At 24.9% G+C, this 22523-nt stretch overlaps 1 protein-coding gene across 1 annotated transcript; it reads right to left on the bottom strand.

Moving 5' to 3' along the window:
- Positions 1-11361: 11361 nt before the first annotated feature.
- Positions 11362-13235, bottom strand: LOC145837660 (uncharacterized). The gene is made up of 4 exons (XM_082945131.1): positions 13118-13235; positions 12797-12970; positions 12059-12277; positions 11362-11421 (listed from the first exon to the last, which is right to left on the bottom strand). Exons 2-4 carry the CDS (start codon positions 12968-12970, stop codon positions 11362-11364), a joined length of 453 nt encoding a protein of 150 aa, XP_082801257.1. The 5' UTR covers positions 13118-13235.
- Positions 13236-22523: the final 9288 nt, after the last annotated feature.

Below are 22523 nucleotides of genomic sequence, written 5' to 3' on the forward strand. Positions count from 1 at the left end.
ACATTGAGAAAGTGTACATCAATGAGAAACTGTCGCGATTTAGTCGGGACCTTCTTTACCATACAAGAGAGTTCCAAAAGGCTAATTGCTGAAAGTTCTCTTGGTCGTCTGGTGGAGCTCTTCTGATGAGGGAAAAGGAAACAAGTAAGGCTGTCTTACTTCGTTGTTTAAAAGATTCAAAAAAATATTCTAAAATAGCTTGTTAACTATCACTTAATTTCAAATATTAATAATAGGATTTTTTTTATAGAGGTTTTATTTAGTATTTTAAATGAGCTCAAATAAGACAAATTTAGTTAAAACTGCTATTTGTAGTAATATTTGTTTAATTTGTAAGTGTAACAGCTAGCACTGTTCTTTTCTTCCTTTTCTCTCAAAGTTAAAAATGCTTAAGTTCAGTAGAGCGCTAGTTTTTTGGCCAGTTAGTTTGTAGCTTGTAATAATATCATATCGTGCTTAAAAGGTTGTGTTCGCCTCGTACTTCTTGTACGAAGGCGACTGTTTCGTGTATAAACCTCTGAATTGAAGTAGTTATTTGTATAGTTTGCTATGTTTGGTTAATGTGTTTATCGCAGTTTATATTCATCATAATACAGCTTTTATTTCTAGAACTCGATTTCTTATATACAATTAGTTTAAGCATTCTAACAATCTAACTATTCAATTAGGCTAAGCATTAAATTATAGTCCAAGTTTTACTCACATTTCATTAAGTCGATTCTAAAAGATTGTTTAATTCTAAACATTTAAATAACATCACCGATATATTTATAACGCGCTAGGAGTCAAATATAAGTATTAACTCTCCGTCGGTCGATAGTTAAATAAGGATAAAAATTGATGTTATAAAAATATTTTTCAACTTGGTCAAATCAGTAACATTGAACTTTTTATGATAAATAATAGTATTTCAAAAAACAAACTTAATTTTGATATACAAACTGGGCCTATTGTTACGGGGTCTTAGTATTCCTGTTCAGATGATTTTGAAAGTTTAATAGATAAAGATTTTAAGGGCAGTTTAAGTTTTTTTATATATAAATATAGGAACACGTTCAAAGTCCACCCGCGATCAAAACCCACCCGCGTTCAAAACCCACCCGCGTTCAAAATCCACCCAGTCAAATTCGAGAACCGCTCACCCATCAAGGGTAAGGGTTATGGGTAACAGTGATAGCAAAAAATAAATTAAAAAAAATGCAAACCATATATAAAAAAAAGTTAATAAATAAAGAAAAAAAAAATCGGTTGGATTTTGATAGTATACTATAAATATAAGAAGTTAGAATAAAAATAAATCTAAGCTTTAAGAATTAATGTCCTCATATTAAGTAATACCTGATATAAATAGGTATTAGTAAAACTTAAATTAATAAAAAAAACCAGCACAAATTTCTTATCATTGACTGGTTACTATTTTCATTATGTTGATTCTATATCAAACTCAGGAGGGGTTGGGGTGTATGTTAAAAGTTCAATAGTGTATTCAATCAGAAAGGACTTAAATTTTACAAGTATTAGATATGAATCTATATATTAGAAATATCAGTAGGAATTAATAGTAAAAATACTTTAGTAGGATTAATTTACCTTCATCGAAAAGCCTCGATTCCAGAATTCAGTAAAAAAATTTCAGATTTCTTCTTAGAAAATATAAAAAACTATAAAGATATTTGTATACTTGGAGATATTAATATAAACTATTTAAATGGTAAAGCTGCTTCATTTAAAAATTACTTAAATCAAATAAATAGCTTTGGTCTTACAAATATCATTGAAGTCCCTACTAGAATTAATAATTCTGGGGGTACGTTGATAGACCATTTTTATTGCTCAACACCGGAAAAAGTTATTCAGTGCCAAGTGCTTATGTCAGATATATCAGATCACTTTCCCCTTTTTATAAAGCTTAAAAACTGCAACCTAGTGAGAAATAATTTCAAAAATCAATACCAAACAACTTATAGCAGATGGTTCACTTATTTTTGGCATACATGAAACTAACAATTTAATCTAATCTGAAAGTCCTATTGATACAAAGTTTAATAACTTAATAGGAAAAAAAAAGAAATAAATTACAAAACTGTTCCAAATAGAAAATTATCTGACGCTAAACCAAAGTTAAAATCAAAACCTTTGATAACTAAAGCAATATTAAAATCTAAAAAAAATTAAACAAAAACATCTGCAAAAATAATTTTAATAATCCAATTAAAGTTCAAGAAAACAAAAAGAATTAAATAAACTTACAAAAATTAAAATAGTATCAAATAGGCATACTATGAAAACATGCTTAAAATCTCTGAAAAAAATGCATCAAAAATTTAGAGAATAATAAATAACATAACCAATAGGAAAAAACAAGAAAACCAATTCCCACATCAGCTCGATATAAATGAAAATTCTTATACCAAACCAGTTGATGAATTAAATATTCATTTTGCGAATATTGACTTACAGACCTGTACAAAAAAAAGTGATACTCTGAACTCAGCTAATAAAATAAAAAATAGATATTATCATAACCATTAGCCTTGTTTGAATCTAAGTTTTTTAAAATGTTAAATATTTCTAATTCTGTCACGTTTTTTTTTGGTTTGGCGTGACATAATTAGAAATATTTTTGTCATTTACAAGTGACATATGTTCAAACTTGAAGACAAAGACATAATATATTTCTTTAACAGCGCATTGATAAAATGAAAGCTTTGAGTACAAACACTGAGCTTTGCACTGTAAGGAAATAGAAGATTTGCACACAGGCTTTAATATTTGTGCAAATATAAAGGAAATGCTTGAAAATTAAGGTATTAATATAAATAGCATTCACGTTTTTCTGCGCGACAATGATTTGACAAGAAGGCTGGTATGTTGATGTTAGAATCGTCTTCAGCACCCTGTATTTTTCACACGCTTCAACTGATAATTAAAGATTTACTTTTTTCAGGAAGTAACATAAGTGTGTTAATAGCCAAGGCCCGTCAAACTACTGGCAACTTTAACCATTCTTCTACAGCTTGCGAGAAACAAAAAAAAATCCAGGTCACTTTAGGTTGATCAGCGTCAATGCAAAAAGCCTTGTCACGTGTGTAAGATGTTGAAACAATGTGGAACTCAACCTACCTTATGCTGAAAAGATTAGAAAAAATAAAAACAAGTGTCTAGAAAAACATGGCTAAAAACAAATTTAAACCCGAAAATATTCTTACAGATGATGAATGGAAATTTGTTAGCCTCCTTAATGAACTTCTCAAATCTTTTTATATAGTAACGCACTAATGTACTAAAAAACAACGCATTGCTGTCAAGTGTAATCCCGCATGCAGCAGTACTAAAAAAAGTTTTTAATCTTAAAGCTAATAGTCCACTAGGTCTAGATCAAAGTAGTTCTACAACCTTGGCAGAAAATAAAGAAAGGCTTTCGAAAGAAGGTTTTGTACTGCTAATAACAGCACACGGATAAACCTTCATGATAACGACTTTTTTTTTACTTAAAACAGCTGTTGATCCACGTTATTGACTTGATTTTTTCCCTGCTAATCTCAAACAGAAAGTTGTAAGGCTACTGAAACCACAAGTAAAAAATCATAGTTGTCTTGAAACTGGTCAAAATGGTCAATTTCCTCTTTACCGCCTAATAAATCGAAAGCTCAAATACCTACAAATGTTGTTCCCAAAATTTTTTGTCGTTCTTTTCTATACTTGAATCGGAAATAAGTGCAAACAGTCACAAAAGTGAGCAACAAGATTCCGTTGTACAGGAAATTAAGACATAAATTAAGGCTTTTTTGGCTGAAGAAATTTAAGAGGCTGAAGTCTTGTCTTAGTGGAACCAAAACAAGAAAAAATACGCACATCTTGCCAGGTTTGCAAGAAGGTATCTTTCAGCACCACTATCTTCTGTTTATTCTGAAAGGTTATTTTCAGAAGCTGGTAATTTGTACGAACAAAAGTAAAATCGATTGCTTCCAAAAACCGGCGAAAAACTTTTATTTCTTCAACACAACTTGAAAAAACAAGAATAGATTTCTTTGTAGCTTAATGGCGTTGATATGAGTAAATTATATTACTAAATTACTTACTTATGTGTATCAGTTGCTAAAAAAGTTATTGTTAGTGAATGTCTAATGTAAAGCCTATAATAAAAAAAAGTTCGATATTTTTCAAAGCATTGTAACATTTATCTTAATTTTCTTTTACGTCATACAAATACAAATTTCAAAATTAGTTGTATAAGTAGCTTGAAATTTAGAATTTATACTGAGATTTCGTATAGGTAGATATTTTTTTTACAACTTTCTTTTTTCCTAGTGTTCAAATAAAACATTCAGACAATACATTTTATTGTCAATACAATAAATTGATACATTGTGTTTTTTAACAAAATACTTGTGTTAAACAATTTTTACTAATTAATGGTATTATAATAATTAAATTATATAAGTTTGTTCTCTATTGAAACTACACAAAACTTAAAACATTTAGGATCCGGAACTGACCGGAACCGACTGGATCTTAGTTTGAAAAATTAGATTTAGAACCAGATCCAGCCGGATCTTAATTTAGAAAAAAAGAACCGGAAGCGGAACTGGCCGGTAGATCACTAATTATTAAACATATTAGCAAAGCTTTGATTAAAAAGCGAATGTCCTTAAAAAAGACGATAGTTTAGCTGCTGAGTATTTTTTTATTTTTTTTATCTATAGCTGTTTAGCTTAAACGCTTAAGTTTTTTTTTCTTTCAGCTTTAAAAACAAATTTTGAGAACTGTATAGGACGTTTTTTTTAATGCGGGTATAAACTATAAAGACAATTAGTTTATTGTTTTCTTAAACAAGTAGCTTCGTTAGTTTTTCCTCCTGAGTTTCGGGATATATTTTCAATTTCAACTTTGTTTTTTTTTTGCACTACAACATAACAAAATATAGCAATACATTAACGACTTCAAAAATAAAAAGTTTAATTTATTTTTAATAAGCTTTGCTACAACTTAAAAGTAATATGATTTATTAAAATTTGTAACTAAAACGTATTTTGTACTAGTATAGGAGTCTGTCTACTAATACACTATCTTCAAATTTTTGCGAAAAAAAGCCAACTATAACCAAAAACAGTAAAATACTATACTAAATTCAAAAAATAGTAATATTTAAATTGATATATGTTTATTTTAATGTATATTTTTCCAAAATGTAAAAAGCTTCACAAACCTACTCAAACTAAGCGAAAAAAGTAAACAACTTTTAATATCTTCTTTTAAAGTTAGCAAAAGTACTTACAATCATCATAATATCTAAGATTAAATAAAAATAAATATTTTGTAAATACATTTTCAAAACTAATCAGAGTTTTGTTTTAGTTTGACTAAATTCTAAAACTGTAATAATCTTTAATTTTAATTTGTTGAAGTTATCAAAAAAATTAAGATAATAAAGTTTCATTTTTAGTGTTTGTACCGTATTATTATTACCTCAACTTTGAACATTTAAGTAAATATTTCAGCTAAAGTACATTTACGTTAAAGTTATTTAAATACATCTATTTAATACGAGTTATACTGCATGTTACAAAAACAGTTTTAAAACAAATTAAAGAAAGTTATCTTTAAAGACAAATTTTAAGATTGAATACCGTTATAAATTTCATAAGTATTTCAAAAAACGGTTTTACAACTAAAAATAAAGTGCTATCATAATGCTAAGAAACCTTTGTTACTTAGCTCACTTCTATAAGTAACGAAATAACTAAGAATAAAAACTATGTTTTCTTTGGTTTCCCTAAAGTTAAGGATTTCACAGTCTTGTTTGTTTTTACCTGAAAAAATAATCTGAAATATTATCATAACAATCATAAAATGTAATTTACTAGTTTGTTGCTAAATAATTTAAAAAACTTTAAAGTTTTATCTGCTTGTTTTGTTTATTATTCTACTTTTATTATATTGTAGTAAATTTAAATAATTTTTTGTAAAGTCGGCTTACGTTTTCATCGACTGTTTTTCTTCCACTTGAAGACGATCTTTTTATATTCACTAAAGTTTTTGTAGAGTTTTTACTTAAGTTATTTCTAGAAGACTGCTTACGTTGAATCATTGTTAAAGATACTTTTTGCCTTTGTGTGCGATCTGAATTAGCTCTCCTCACTTTTGATGCGACTTTAGTTCTTTTCCAATGGTCTTTTATTTAAATAGATTTTTGTTATTTTTTACTTAAAAACACATCAAAATATTTGCTTTGTCAAACTATTTTATATATATAGCTATTAATTCCGGGTAGGTGTCAAATTTGCACGAGCTTACAAAAGTGCAGAAAGGGAAAAATTGCACGAAAATAACTTTGCACGAAGACACTTTTGCACGAGGGGTAACGCTCTATGATAAAGTGTTACTCCGTGCTAAAGTAACGCCGTACTACTTTGACTCGGTCCCTCTTTTACATGATATATTTTAGTAAAAAAGTGTTATACATTAAAATTTGTTTAAAAAAATCAAAATATTACTAAAACAAACTGTTACTGCACTCTCGATATACTAAGTTTAGCTTTTCAACTAATTCCTTCCATTCTTTTTTAATGGTTGGTGTTGGTAGTAAAATAGATATAAACTCATTTTTTCCCCAAATTTCTATTTTATTATTGTCTTCGACAGGAAATAAAACTTCTACCTCTGTCCACTTTAATTTTTATAGAAATTTATCGTAATCATTAAAAAAATGCGTATTGGATGCAACAAATATTCATTCCGCAATACAGATTTTTTACATTTATCTTTATAACTATGCGGAACGCATAGTTTCTCAAACTAGTTTAAAGAGTTTGTCAACTTAGACTAGTTAGGCTTCTAACCTTTACATTTTTTTTACTAGAGTAAACTTGTTCTTTTCCGTCTACCATTATGCTACTGTGCTCACACATTTGTTCACTTATACTGCTGTCTTTGCTCTGTTGTTTACAAATTAACAGTTGGTCCTCATAAACAAACAAATGACGTTGCAAATGTTTTCCACTGCTAAAATAATGTATCAATAAAAAGTTAGTACTAACGGAAATTTTAGAAAATCTTTCGCACTTTTAGGTCATAACTACAAAAATATATTACAGTTTAATGTATAAGTACTCTCTAACAATTTTCATTTATCAATTTCAGTTTACAGAATCAACAATTAGTTGTTATGCACTTAAAAAAATGTTGTACAAACTATTGACAAATTCAAATAAAAGTTTTACGAAACTTATAATTGTAAATATAAACGTATTAACATTAAGTTTTGATTAATAATAGAGAATAGCTATTTTAAAATTTACTTTTTTTTTCATTTTATATCTTTAGAGTTCTAAAAACAAAAACCTGAATTTTGATCTTTTTATAATTTCTTTTCTTTTTTCGACATTGATTGTGTATGATCCTTGAAACATTAGAATACTCGAAGTCTTTAAGTTTTCCTAGATATTTTAAAGAGTTAAATTTATTAAAAAAATGAAAATGTATTTACATACGAAACAAAAAACTAGTAGAACATGAACTAGCATCTGAATAGTTGTAAAACACATTGTTTGTTTGTTATCTTTGTAGTAATTAAGTATCTCCGTATTAAGAGCATATAGTCCTACATGTGCTCAGAATTTGACAGTTACTGGCCAAAAGTGGTTTATTACTGATTAACTAATAATATTGTTAGTTTAAAACAGTATTTTGAAGTTGATAACCTTAATTCGTTTTATTAAAAGCGGCCTGCATACAATTTTATCTAAAAAGTACAGACAGCGAGCAAACTAGTCTACCACTTATAAAATTCTGCCGACCTCTGCTAAAGACCTAGAAAATGAAAACTATAGAGTGTAGACCGAAAAATAAAGTATGGAGAACCTTTACGTTTAAGGAAAGTCAAACCATTCAGCGAGTGTAATAAAAATTATTCCGGTTGTAGTAAAAAAATCGTTCACAAGATATATACTCAAGGAATCAGTCAAATCTATCAGAAAGGTACATATAGATACATTTTTGAGTTTTTTTTCGCTTAAAATACAAAAGCAACAGGAAAAAAAGTAAAAAGTAGTAGACTAATTTTATCTTAATGCTTTTTTCTGCAGAAATGTAGTGACACGGGTTAATTAAAGCTTTTCATCTTTTCAAAGGTTTTAGGTTAAAAAGTGCTGAAGAAAAAAGATTATGATAACAGCTTTTAACGGAAAAACACTAAAAATATTTTATCCCTATATACTCTTATAAATAAAAGTTCAGAAAGAGTTTGTTAAATAACTGATACGGCTATTAAGTTTTAAATGCTGTTTAAGTGTTCATGTATATATAAGAAAAGCAGTTTTATTTATGATGTAAAAATAACTTGAGGAAACTTTCGTAATTAGCTATTGTACACAACTAAAATTTGAATACTTGGCTTATACTCCCACATATTGCAGCTTCGTGCATTCTGTCATTGATAGATTTTGTCACTTCGAGCATAGATTCTAAAGCTCTTTTCAGTGCACTTTGTTTACTACTTTTTTCTTCTCTACTTCTTTTTAGCATTTGCTGTTATAAAAACCTTTTATTAGAACAGTATTTTTCTAAAATAGTTTTTTAATTTTGAATTCAATAACAGTTTTTTTTTTCTCGAACAATAAAAAGCTTGAGTATAGACAAAATGGGTAATAAAATTTATTTATACTTTTGGTTGAAATAAAATAATTTTAGTAAGTACTTGTAAATGACAGTCGATAGATATTAAAAGAAACTGAAAATAGAACAAAAATAAAACCTTTGTGAAAATGCTTTAAATTTTTTTTAGGTTCTATTTATTGAATATTTTAATTTTAAAAGTATCAAAAAAAGACGAATCTTAAAGAATTAAAAAATTTAAAATGAATTTTACACCAAAAAAAAGTCCTTTAATTCTTAAAGTATTTCCTTATACAATAACAAAACTCAGTCTTAAACTAAACAAAACTCTTAGACTGTGCAGTGCATTTAGATGTTATTTTACGCACAATTTTTTTTATCAATTGTTATTGAATAATTTCTAAATATAAAATAATTTGGAAACCAAATGAATAATAGTGCTCAATCTTGAAATAGAGAGCTAAGTTAATTAATAATTTATTGACAAAAACTGCTACCTTACTAACCCGGTTTCACCTAAATAAGGATCTTCAGAGTTAGGTAGCAATAAAAATGAAGCACACTGATATATATAGAAAAAACAATCAAATTGATTGGCACTAATCAGGTTAATCAGCACTGTTTAGACATAAATTAGTAGTTAAGTAATTTATAGATATTTTTGAGTGAAAATAATTAATAACTTTATAAAAAAAATATTATTAAAACCTTATTATGCTTAATTAGTAAATTATCATAAAACTTATAAAAGTCTAAAAGTTAGAGATTAAGTTTAACATGTAAGATAGTAAAAATAGTAAAAATAAGACACAACAAGCAAACAATAAATCAAAAATAAGAAGATCTATAATGGGGACACATAGCGGTTAATTCTTTTCTGATATTTAGTGATTTGATTCTATCTGCTTCTGCTATAGCCATTCTTTCCAGATTGCAGATTGAACAGTTGTCGGCTTTCTTCGGGACTGAGCTTTTAACTTTGTATAGTACTTGTCAATTGATTTCGGCAAAATTGATATTGTTTATAATGGCAAATTTAAATAGCGTACTTTGGGTTTTTTTGAGAACACTGTATTTGTTTTGCTGCCATCTTTTTTTGAAGAATATCCCTAGCAGATAGAATCAAATTACTAAATATCAGAAAAGAATTAACCGCTATGTGTCCCCATTATAGATCTTGTTATTTTTGATTTATTGTTTGCTTGTTGTGTCTTATTTTTACTATTTTTACTATCTTACATGTTAAACTTAATCTCTAATATTTAGACTTTTATAAGTTTTATGATAATTTACTAATTAAGCATAATAAGGTTTTAATAAGTTTTTTTTTATAAAGTTATTAACTATTTTCACTCAAAAATATCTATAAATTACTTAATTTTACTAATTTATGTCTAATTAGTCCTGATTAACCTGATTATTGCCAATTAATTTGATTGCTTTTCCTATATATATCAGTGTGCTTTATTTTTATTGCTACCTTACTCTGAAGATCCTTTTTTAGGTGAAACCGGGTTAGTAAGGTAGCAGTTTTTGTCAATAAATTATTAATTAATTTCTAAATAAGTATACTTAAGTTGATCTTTTTGTAGTTTTTTTACTATTTGATATTTGTTTGAACGGATTTTTAACGTAATATAACTTAAAAAAGACAGCTAAATCAAAACAAGATTAGTTATCGTTAAAAAAAAAATGCAAATAATTTAATTAGCAATTTTTATCTAAATTAGCAATCAAAATTTACTATGCACACTTTAAGTAAATTTATGGAGATACTGCTTTAGTTTATACTAAAAAATATTAGAAAGAATAAATGAAATATTTATTAAACAAATACTTTAAAAGAGTATAGTTTTCAAACTTTATAGTGACTTTTTAAAAAAAGTTTAGTTCAGTATTTTTTTTTATTTTTCGATATCATTCACATTTTCTTACATCAATAAGTAATTGATACTTTGTTATTCTTTGTATAGGTTTCAGCAAAAAAGCTCCTAATGGCAAAATATGACCTGATTTTTTTTGACAATTGATGAAAAACTGTGTTTTATCTCCAATTTTGCTTCTTAAGTTCTCAGACTTTGAGCTGTTGCAACAGTACTCGCCATAGATTTGAAAGTTCTTTTTCTTTAAAATATGCAATTAGTTAACATTTTATACATTTAATAATACTTTTTTTTAACTAACATGATGTACAAAAATGTATGCCAATTGCTCAATTGAGCTTAAATTTTTTCGTATCTTTGGAAGAATGGTTTGTTTGTGTAAAATAAAAATCAGTCGAAGATTACTAAACAAAATATTTTGCTTTCCCTTTAAACAACTTGGTAAAGCTCCTTTTAGATCTAAGTTTTCAAACTCATCTATATAGCCCTGTGTATAAATGAATTCATAAGAAATACATTTACTATAGAAATGTAGCACGAATTAAAATGTTGCTCAAACTACAATTTTTTGAATAAACAAGATAGAGGCAATTGTTAAATAAAAGTTTATTAATTTTGTAATATTTTCAAAAAGTACTTTCACTACGCTTTCAAGTTGTTCGACATAGTTTTCTTCTGTTGTTAGTAATTCTTTAACTACATATCTGAAAAAAAAAACAATAAATATTTTCACAGCAGAATTTATTCAAACTTATAAATAACAAACTTTTTAATAAAAAGCTTTAATAATAGATTAATTGGTGTATAAATTAAACAAATATTGTTTTATCTTAAAGCAAAGCAAAAACTGATCAAGTAAAACTTACTGAAGTTTTTCGTTTGGACATCTAATCGTTTCAGACACTACGTAATTATTTTCTACCTAACAAAAATAGTTCTTAAAGTTCGAAAGAAGTTGAAGAAATTATATAAAAATCAAGCTAGCATTTTTATATACTCAACAGAAGTTACTGTTTACTAACAAATTATCTTAAGTTTATATTAAACATTTGATAAGTTAGAAATACTTAATATTTACTAAAACTAGTCGTTTTTTCGTTTGTTAATTATGAAAAGTCTTTTTATGTGTTCAATCTGATTTTTAAAATTATATAAAAGTAGCTCTGGAATTTAGGTTCAATTCTCCCAGCTAATACCACAATTTTGCTATATTTCACGTTATATAAATAGGTATAAAAACTATTAAACATTTTTGTTAGAATTATAACTAAATATTGCAAGTTACTTGTTTAACTTAAAATGATAGTGATTATTTTCTTCTTTCTTTTTAATTCATACAGAATTATTAAATATTGTCATTCCTTTTCATATTTTTTTCAAGACACAATCCGTATTGTGAACGGTTTTTTAAATTATTGTTAGGATTAATTTGTTGTAAAAATTGCACCATTATCGGATTTTTTTCAATAGTTATTTTTTTCATGTATAATGAATTGTAAAATATATATTTTAAACAAAAATTATAAAAACTAAGAATTTAAAATTAAATTTTGACTAACCTTCGTGTCCATATCTGACTTTTCATGATTATTAACATTTTTTAATGTAGGGTACACTGGTTCAACTTTTTGAATTGGACGATTCTCTTTTTTAAAGCTAGGTAATTTTATATTTCGATTAGAACTTACTTGATCAGCATTTTTTTTCATACTGACCAGACTCTTTTGGCACAGTTTTTTTACTCCTTGTACTCTTTTTTCTGTGTCTAACCAAAGATTCTGTAGAATTTAAAGGTTTAATTGTTAAAAATTTTCTTTTCTAAAGATTTGTTTAATAACTTTTGTTGCTACAATTGTTTTTTTTTTAGTTAAACTTATTAACGTGTTTACTAAAATTAAAATAAATTTAACTTTTTGTTTACTTGACAAGAGCGGAATTTTTTCCAAATGAAACCGGGTAGTAAATAAAATAGTTAATTTGCAAATTTGCTGTTATATTTAAAATGAGTAAGTAACAAAAAAAAATTATAAGTTTCTAAAGTTAATGTATGCTATATTTTTTTAAAGGTTATATAGAAGTTTTCGATCATTTTGTTTTAACTTAAAAAATACTTATTTTGAATAAAAAGCCTAATGGATAAAGTAATACTTTTTGTAAAAAAACTTTTATTTTAATAAATGCATTTAAAGGTTGTATGAAAAAAAACTAAAAAACTGATGTGACAACTTTAGATTAATGCTAAAATTTATAAAATGTGTAGATGGCTTAAAAACCAACTAGTTTACAAATTTAATAACCCTGAGCTCAGATGACTCACAATTGACATCTGAATCATAAAGCTTTTTCTCCCTGACAACAAGTACATCATTGATTTCTTCGAAAATATCTCCGACAGAAGGTGAATCTTCTAGTGAAGGAGTTTCGATGTTATCCGCAAGTAATTTAATGACATCGTCACACCAAATGCTCATCTAAATAAATTTTCAATACAATTTTAATAAAGTACTAAAAAGTAATGCTGCAAAATTATTAGCAGTTTTAGTAATTTTTTTCAATAGGGACTGCTAGTTTTAACTGTTGTTTTAAATTACATAAATACAGATAAAAGAAGCAATTACCTTTTCAATTTTTGAAACAACGTCAAGAGCTTGGTTTGTTTCGTCTAACTTTGCTTGAAACTCTTTTTTAATATAATCGTTTTTACGCTTAATTTCTTCATATTTTGGTTTAATACAATCGATTGCATAATGTTGATTTAAAATAAGTTGTTCACCATCTTCATAGAGCCTTTTAATTCTTAACTGTACGGTCTTTAACAAGTTTGTGCGTAAAAAATTTATACAACAGTTTTGATAAAAACGTACAAGTCATAGCAGTTAACTGGAAATTAGATTTAGTACTCGCACAAAATTTGTTTTAAAATTTTGATAGTCTTCTTTATATAGTTCACGTTTACATTTTTTGTACAATTTTATTTTGTCATTAGAAAATTCAAAACAGAAAAAATAATTGATTTATCAATAATAAAACAATAGAAAAATATCATCATAACTTTTGTGCGTAATATATGATTTAAATAAATAAATCTATTAAACAATTGTTTTTAAAGTTAGTTTTGTTAGTTTTTAAAGTTAATAATAAGGAGCTTCCATCTTTAATTAAAACTTATGGTCGTTTTTACATTTATTTACAAAAATTAATTCAATTGTTCTACTAACAAAATCGTTAGAATTTTTTTTAATTCTTGTCTTAGCAGTAAAACGTAAAAAACACACAACATTGAAGTAAAATAATCAATAAACGAGCAAACTTCTAAAACTTCTTCTTTTTCTTTTAATGCTTTGAGTAAATAATTTATTTGATACATATTAACTCCTACTGTTTGTACTGTAACCCATGGAAGCATTTCATCCAAGCACTTATTTAGCTCTTTATATTCCTTTAAAAAGAAGTTGTTAGCAGATTACAGTTAAAATTATAACAGTTTTAATGCTATAAATGAAGTATAGTGTACGAACTTGTTCAAACTTTCGAAGCTGAAAACATTGTCTGAGTTTGGTCATCTGCTTTTTGCAAAATATTTCAAACGTATTTTTGGTTTCACATACCAGATCTTCTAAACTAAAAACACTTTACATATTTACGCTCTTTGGAATTATATTTTTTTGCACAGAATGTTACTTAAAATTATTTTTTGCATTATTAATATTTTTAACAGCTATGCTTGTTTTTTTTGGACAAATTTAACAGCTTTAAATTGGAGACTCAAACTTAGCAACAACCACAATAAAAGTGTTTTTTTAATTTAATATAGTCTCAAATAATGAATCTCACAAACATCATTTGACACGAGTAAATCTTATAAACTTATCTGTTTCAAAAATTTAGAAAGAAAAAAACAATAAAAAGACAACTTTAAACAAAAATATTTTAATAAAACAGTTTACTTGTCGCATTTATGTTTAACTAGATTTATGTTTTACGAAGATTAAGTACTATTTTATTACAAAATACGATTTTAGTTTATACCAAGTTAAGTATATATAAATTATAATTTAGACAGTTTTTATTATTTAAATATATGGAAATGGAAAGTTAAGTTAATCAGATCTAGATACAAAAAAAAGTCATAGAAAATCTAAACAACTGTTTTAAAAATTAAAAACTTTATCCGACGAACTACATTTCTCTATACATAAAAAAAAATCTTTGGAATCAAACAATTAGATTATTGTTTATTAATAACTATTTTGTATTTCAAAACATAAAGTTTTAAAACTTTACAAACTTTGTAAGTAAATACCTCTTATACAAAACTTAACTAAAAATTAATCTAAAAAACGTTTGTTTAAAAAACTTAAAAGACAATGGCATGTCTGTTACTATTAAATTAATAAATTATTATTTTAGATTACTGGTTTACAATTTTTTTTTATATAGGAACTCAAAGCTTAATTATTAAACTAACTTTTTAATCGTATACTTTTTTTATAAGTTATTAAAAAAAAACTTATTATAAGTATGCGAACTATATCCTTAATTTAAATTACGCTAACAGAGAACAACACAAATTTATCAAAAATCTTTAATAGTTGTAAGATAAATATTTTTATATTTTTTTATTTTATGTTTCGAATATATTCTTGTTTTTTTAAGACAAACGAAAAAAAAGCATTGCTTCCAAACCATTTTATTTCTTGTTCTATTTTCTTTTTTAATAGAGGCTGCTTATCCAAATTTTCATTCAAAATTGATTTTGTTCTTCTTAGTTTTTTCTCCACTTTATCTATTTCTATCTATTTAATAGTGTATTTTTGTCAAGTTAGTTATTAGACTATATTTCAATTACTTATAAAACTAACAGATTTCTATTATAAAAAACCAAATTAGTTATAACCAACCGTAGAGAAAAATAAGTCGCAATTTTAAGTGGTAAAAGTTACTTTGTCGTACATATAAACTATAATAAAACAAATATTACTTTATGAATATTAATTTCCATCTGAACAGATTCAAGCAAAGTCTTTGTAGTAATTGAATCATTTGGTAATTGAGTATTTGCCAAGACAGAACCATAATCATCTAATTTTGTACAAACTTCCATAGCATGCAACGCAAAACCTTCTATAACCTATAAACCAATAGAAAAACAGTGTGAACTAAATAAAAACAAAAAACAATTATGATACAAATAAAAATTATTTGTTTATTGTAAATTATTTAGGTAGTTATACCATTCGAAATTGTATATAGAAAATACAAAGTTCTTAAGTATTTCTGATAATCTACTAATAATTTTAGATTTATTTTTGTATTTAAAACTAGCTAAATTAATCTTTTGCTATATTAGTATACTATTAGAAGTTTAGTACTTTTCAAACTTGAAACTTTTAGTTTAGTTCAGTAGGTAAAGAGTTATCGTTAAACTATAGAAACTAACCAAACGACTATCAATCCAGGATTTATGAAAATAATAATATTCTCCCCCAAACTTATTTGTTAATTGAGTTTCTTTGATGTAACTTTTTAATTCTAAGTTATTTTGAATTAAAGTTACCTACAAAAAAAAACGATTATTTTCAAGTCATGTTTATCGATAAGTTATATAGTTTTACTTGAAAAGGAAGACTCTCAAAACGCAGTCCAATGTTAGAAACTGTTCCACGAAAAAAACCTTCCGGCTTAAGGACATACACTTTTTCTACAAACCTTTTTAATTCTTCATTCTAAAACAATATCAGTTGTAGAAAATTATAATTTTCAAAGTAAATTATTATTAACATTTTAATTGCTTTTTAAGTTTTTGTAAATAAAATAGTGTTTTTATATATGAATGAAAATACTTTTAATTTAAAATAGATCATTAAAGATTGAACAAAACAATTAATTTATACCATAAAAAAAGTATTTCAAGTAAAAATAAAACTGTTCATAATAACAATTTCTGACTTCTATTTTCTTGATTAAAGAATTGTTTTTATTATTATTAGTTTAAATGTATTTTATTTAGGTTATCTAAATTTGGATAGTAACACATTAATATAAGAAAAGGTGTTATAAGTATAATAAAATAAAAATTTCTTACGGCAAGTCTTTGTAGTAAAGTTTTTACGGAAAACCAGTTTTCTTTACGTCTATCAATTAAGGCAACAAAAGTTGAAGGTCTGTATATTTAACACATTGAAATTACAAATTTAAGTTTATAAGATCACAATATTTTGTTTATTGTTCAAATGTTTTACGATATTTCAAAATTAAAACAGAACTTGATGTATAAAAAAAAAACTATATAAACTTATCAAATTAGTCACCAAAAACATTGTAATACAACATCAATACAAAAACCTATTAATAAATTTTAAAAAAGTATCGAATTGTTTTTATAACTTAGTAAAACTAATCGTAAAGCTCGCAGTAATTTTAAAAACTTCGAAGCAAAAATGTTTTATTTTCTATTTTTAAATATCCTAACCGATACATTCTTTTATGCATATTAAAAAAAGTTATTCAAAATACGAAATTAGAATTTTAAAATTGTTTATAACAATTTTTTTTTAAATGTGGAAATATCATTTTTCTTGCTATTTTATCGTTGTCTTTTGTATTTGGTATTAAAGTATAAAGAATCTCATTTACATATAAATGTTTTTTTCTTATGTACGGATAGCATAATGGAAACGAACTAATATATTTGTGCACTTTGTTTGTTTTTATTAAGTTAAGAGCAAATGTATACCTGTGTAGCTTTTATAGTTATACTTAACTAGTTTTGATTGCTAAAACTTATATTTAACTCGATAAATTTTAGTTAACACATCATTTTAAGATATGTTTTAAAATAAATACATTTTTATTAAAAACATATTATTAATAAATTATTACAAGCACAAAACAAAAACGCATTTTACTATTTTAAAGAACAATTTAATACTTATTAAAAGAAAAAGTAATATTAAGCTTAAATAAAAACGCCTTGTTAAATAAAAAATAATTAAATCTAATTTTAAAAGACTAAAATTAAATATTTAAGTTTTATATGCAATTTGAGTACTAAAAAATTAATTTAGAATTGACGATTTTGTTTGATGCTGTTAGAACGATATAAATAACTGCGAAAAGTTTACTATTAACCTTTTCCGTTAGTTTTATTAGTTTAAACACTCTTTTTTAATTTCTAAAATAAATTTAAGCTTATATGCACGCTAATCTGCTTTCGTTAGATAAAAAAAACAAATTATAATAATTAATTTAATTCAAAGAACAAAGTATGTGACAGCTGTAACTGAACTTAGTAAATTAATTTTTTTAACCAAACCTGTTGATGTTGAACAAGTATAGCAACAAATCTCTAAAATCCTCATACTTCAGCTGATTTATGGGCTGACAGCATGGGAAGCAGACGATCAGCTTATTATTAATATCTACACCACCATGTACAAAGGCATAGCCCGATTCAAATATTTTAACAAGCTCACGAGCATAAATTCGAGTACCATTAAGAAAAGAAGGCACGTATAGTTGCTCTAAAAATTTTTAAAGGTTCGGTTATCTTTTTGTCACAAAAAAGCAAGTATTTTTAATGAGATACGTTTTAAAACACTTAATGAAATGTATCACATTATTTATCGTATAAAATGATTTTTTTTAGTACTTGTTTTAACACAAAAGTTTAAAGCAAAATGTCAACAACTTGGTCAATTTTTAGTAGCTTAAAAATACGCATATGACCTGAAATAAAAAATTTAATTACATATATTATTGTTAAGCAGATTTTTATACATTAAGTGTTTTGATTACTAGTTTGCCTTAAAGTATAACATATTTTTATGTCTTTAGAAATTTAACTTTTAAAATCAAATAAAAATTCGAAGTACGAGAGTGCTTGTACAATAACTTTCTTTTAATAAATTTACTAATAGGATTTTTTATGTTTGACTACTTTTTGTTTATAATAATTCAACAAATAACATAATCATTTAATATCAGGGAAGTATAAACAATAATTTTAAAATGTTTTTGTTTTATGTGGGCTAGTCTCTTATTTTTCTGATATTTATTAGTTTTTTCCAACTTTATTAATGTACAGAATATTCTTCATAAAAGTACTACATTCGGCTTTCTTTACTCGCTAAGTTTTATGACTCTTAAATATTTACAATATAATTTCATTAATCATTGTAGGTTTTATTTATGTTAAAATACTTAAACATCTAAAAACAAATTATACATTAATCTTCCTTTACTGTACCAACATATGTTTTTGTGTGTTAACGAATCAACAGACTTCAACTGGGTTCTGTAAAATTTTTTACTGTAGTAATGTAAGAATAGAAGCATAGAATAAAGTAGGTGTATACATGTTTTCATTAAAATTAAAATTAAATAATTTCTACAGATTTTTACAGGTCGCTGTAATTTAATTATCGGTCAGTGCTTTATAAGCTTAATAATAAGTTTGTTTGTTTTTTTGTGCTATGTTTTCTTAAATTTCAAATTTTTAAATGTTTTATTTTTACATTTAAACTAAATCTGCTTCCTAATTGTATCTAACTTTCGTTTTGTTATAATTTTAGATTTAATCATTACAAACATTTAATATATAAAACACACGTTATATCAAGTTCCTGTGACTTTTATTGTTTTTACTGTTGTTAAATTTTATTGATTCATTAATTAATGGTTATTGTTTCATTTTTATTCAAAATAGATTACACACTACTTTTCATATTAAAGCGCTTTACTGCTTTCCCAAATATAAAGACTAAATTAACTAACTTTATAACATAAATTAAATACATAGCTGTCTTAATCTTCATATATATTGTGACGTAATTATTGGATGTATTTTATTCAATCATTGACAACGGTAAAATTAATTTGAATCAATTATTCTTTCCATTAAAGTAAGTGGTTTGTTTATATTATGATTTGTTGTGTTGTTGTGTATTTTAGTTTATTTTACTTAATTTAGACTTAATAATTACAAATGTTATGTAGTTTTATAACAGTCAGAATTAACTTTAAGTATTTTACCTACAATTAACTATTTAGCTGTAAAGATCTGTAGAAATTATTTTATCTTAAATTTAATGAAAACATGTATGCACCTACTTTATTCTATGCTTCTGTTCTTACATTACAGTAAATATTTTTTACAGAACCAAGTTGAAGTGTGTTGATTCCTTAACACACAGAAACATATGTTGGTACAATTAAGGAAGATTACTGTATAACTTGTTTTTATTTATACTCCAGTGAACTTGTTTCACTAAGATCTTTTGTTAGCAAACGATAAAATCTATATTTTGAACAGTTATACTTGAACATTTATATATCTTTGAACAGTTTAAAAGAAAAAATTGTTAATTTTTTGTACATCAAGTGCATTTTTATTTAAAACTAAAATGGAAATTTTTAATCTGGACTTGTATTTACAAGCTCTAAAAATAAATTTTACCAAAAAGTTTAGATTTATTTCTAAGGTTTAGAAATCTAGTACAAATAAAAAATTAATTATTGCCGAATATTCACTATAAATTTAAGTTAATACTTTTTATACTTTTTTGCTAACTGTAGACCACTAGTTTATGAAATTATGGAAAAAGTATAAGAAATATATTTTTTTAATATACTGTTTTTTTTTTCAAATATTAATAAACTTAATTAAAAAAAACAGCCGTAGTAAATTAAAATTTTACAATTTTAAGTCTTTTAGAGCTAACTATTTTCCAACATCATTTTTTAGGCTTATATACTTAGAAAGTGGTGAAGTTGACGATTATCAAACAAAGTTTTTTAATGTATTTTAAAATATATTTAGACCGTAAAAAGTATAAAAAAAAGTTTGTGTGCTATTACTTTGAATAATTTTCAAGTTATGTCACCTTATAATTATTTGAAATGGCTCACGAACTTCTAGTTGTATGTAATAGGATGTTACATTTATTGATAAATAAATTTATAAAAAAAATTACATCGAAGTATAAATAACTATATAATGTTTTATTTTTTGATATTAAGACTAATGATTAAAAACGCCTGAATTTTATTTTTATGAATAATGCAGACTAGATGGAAAAAGAGCGATGAAAGTTTTAGAAAGAGGCATAAAAAGCTGAAAATAACTTAATAGGTAAGCTTTTATTTGAACAATCAATATATTTGAAAAAGACCACTGTCAGGCGACGAACTACTTTAAAGTTAAAATTCTTAAGTAGTAGAAAAAATCTATTAAACAGGATGTAAAAAATTACATTAATTTAAAAACAAAAAAATATAAGGCCATCATTTTTCCGGAGAAAAACAAAACCAACCAATAATTTATTTTACCGAAATACTACATAAAAGCAGTAAGATAAAAAAAAAAAGTAAGCATTTAAGTATTTTTTATAATTATACAAAAATATAAGGGAGATCAGTCCAAATTCAATTAAGGTATCTTTTAACAAGTAAAGACACTAGCTTATAGAAATAAAATCTTACTTTTAAATTTCTATACTATAAGTTCGATAAGGTATCATCAAACTTTTACTATGTAATACCTCTTGAACTTCAAGCAGAAAACGTTAAAATCTTATCTATAATTTCTTTATAAGTTATACTAATTTCAAATACTTATATATAAACATGAAAAAGTGTATTTAATTGTTTTTCGAAGCCCTAAATATATTGTTTTAAGAAAGCATTTAAACAACATAGTAACTTTTTGTTAAAAATAATTAAACTGATTAATGTTTTTATATAAATGTTTTTCAAATTAAATATTATTTTTTTTAAATATAACTTTTGAATGGTATTGATAGTATTTGTATATTAAAGCAAAGTTATTTTTAATCAAATATATAATTTTTTTTTAAAACCAGCAGTTTATTTAGCTAAAAACAATCTATGTACAATAAGAAAAATGGTACAGTAGTTTTACTTCAATTATTTTGGTTATAGTAAACAATTATTACATGATTTTTTTAATTCATTATTTTTCTTACCATAAGTTCTTTTAATTGTTTGCAACTTAGCAGACAATTCAAATTTGTTTTCATCTTGCCAAGAGTCACTAACTCTTATTCTGCACTTTGTTAGTTCCTTTTCATTTGAAAAATTGAAAGTTTAAGTTGTTTTTAGTAATTTTCTTTTAATAAATTACTTACCTCAGGTTTACTTAAGTTAACATCATCTGAATTTTCGTAAAATTGTTTATCATTTTTCAATAAATCTTTATTATCATTACATTCTAAATTATTGATTTGTGATTTTTTTAGGGTTTTCAAATCAACATAGCATTTTTTTGTACTTAGTATTTTATTTTCCAATATATCTTTTTTACTTGTAACGGTCTTTTCAAGTTCGGCTTTTGTGCACTCTAGATTTTTGTAATTTGGTTTCAGTTCATTTAAACAAAGTAGGGTATTACATTTTTCGTCTGTTTCTATCTCGTTATGAGCTAGAACTTTATTTTCCATTATATTAAAATATATGTTATATATTAGCTTGTATTTCTGATTCTATAAACTTTTATATAGAATTTAAAATACTCAATAGAAAGATTAACAAAAAATACAAAAAGTATGAAATAGAATACTTGTTCTATATTCAAACAACTATTTTTATTAATCGCAGATAAAAGAATTTGACATATGAAAAACTAAAAACTAATGTAGCCACAGTGATTTTGCAATGTTAAAAATTTTTATTACTAGAATTTACGAACAACAAACTACTTTATTTGATGTACTTTTAGACTTAAACTTATTAAACGTAAAGTTGTAAGTTTAAATTGAAACTACTTAGTTCTAAAGTATTTTATATTTATTATTTATTTTTTATTTATTTTATTATTTATTTATATTTTTTATTTTAATTATAAAGTAAATTCTCTTAAAACAAACTTAAATTATGTTTCCTTTTTCTTGTATAAAAAATGTACTTAAACTTTTGAAAAACTTTTCTCAGCTTTTATAAATACTTTTTGAATAAACTGTTTAATACTGAATTAAAACCGCTTCTTTTAATTTTACGTACTAAATA

This window comes from Thalia democratica, chromosome 1 (genome assembly GCF_965202585.1).
Source record: "Thalia democratica chromosome 1, ktThaDemo2.hap1.1, whole genome shotgun sequence".
NCBI classification, from domain to species: Eukaryota; Metazoa; Chordata; class Thaliacea; order Salpida; family Salpidae; genus Thalia; species Thalia democratica.

Excerpts from the sequence above, each read along its gene's own strand:
- LOC145837660 (XM_082945131.1), bottom strand. The coding sequence starts at position 12,970 with ATGAGCATTTGGTGTGACGATGTCATTAAATTACTTGCGGATAACATC. Across the intron at positions 12,278-12,796 it reads GTGAGTCATCTGAGCTCAGG|AATCTTTGGTTAGACACAGA; the intron begins GTTATTAAATTT and ends TAAATTCTACAG. Across the intron at positions 11,422-12,058 it reads AGTCAGATATGGACACGAAG|GTAGAAAATAATTACGTAGT; the intron begins GTTAGTCAAAAT and ends TATTTTTGTTAG.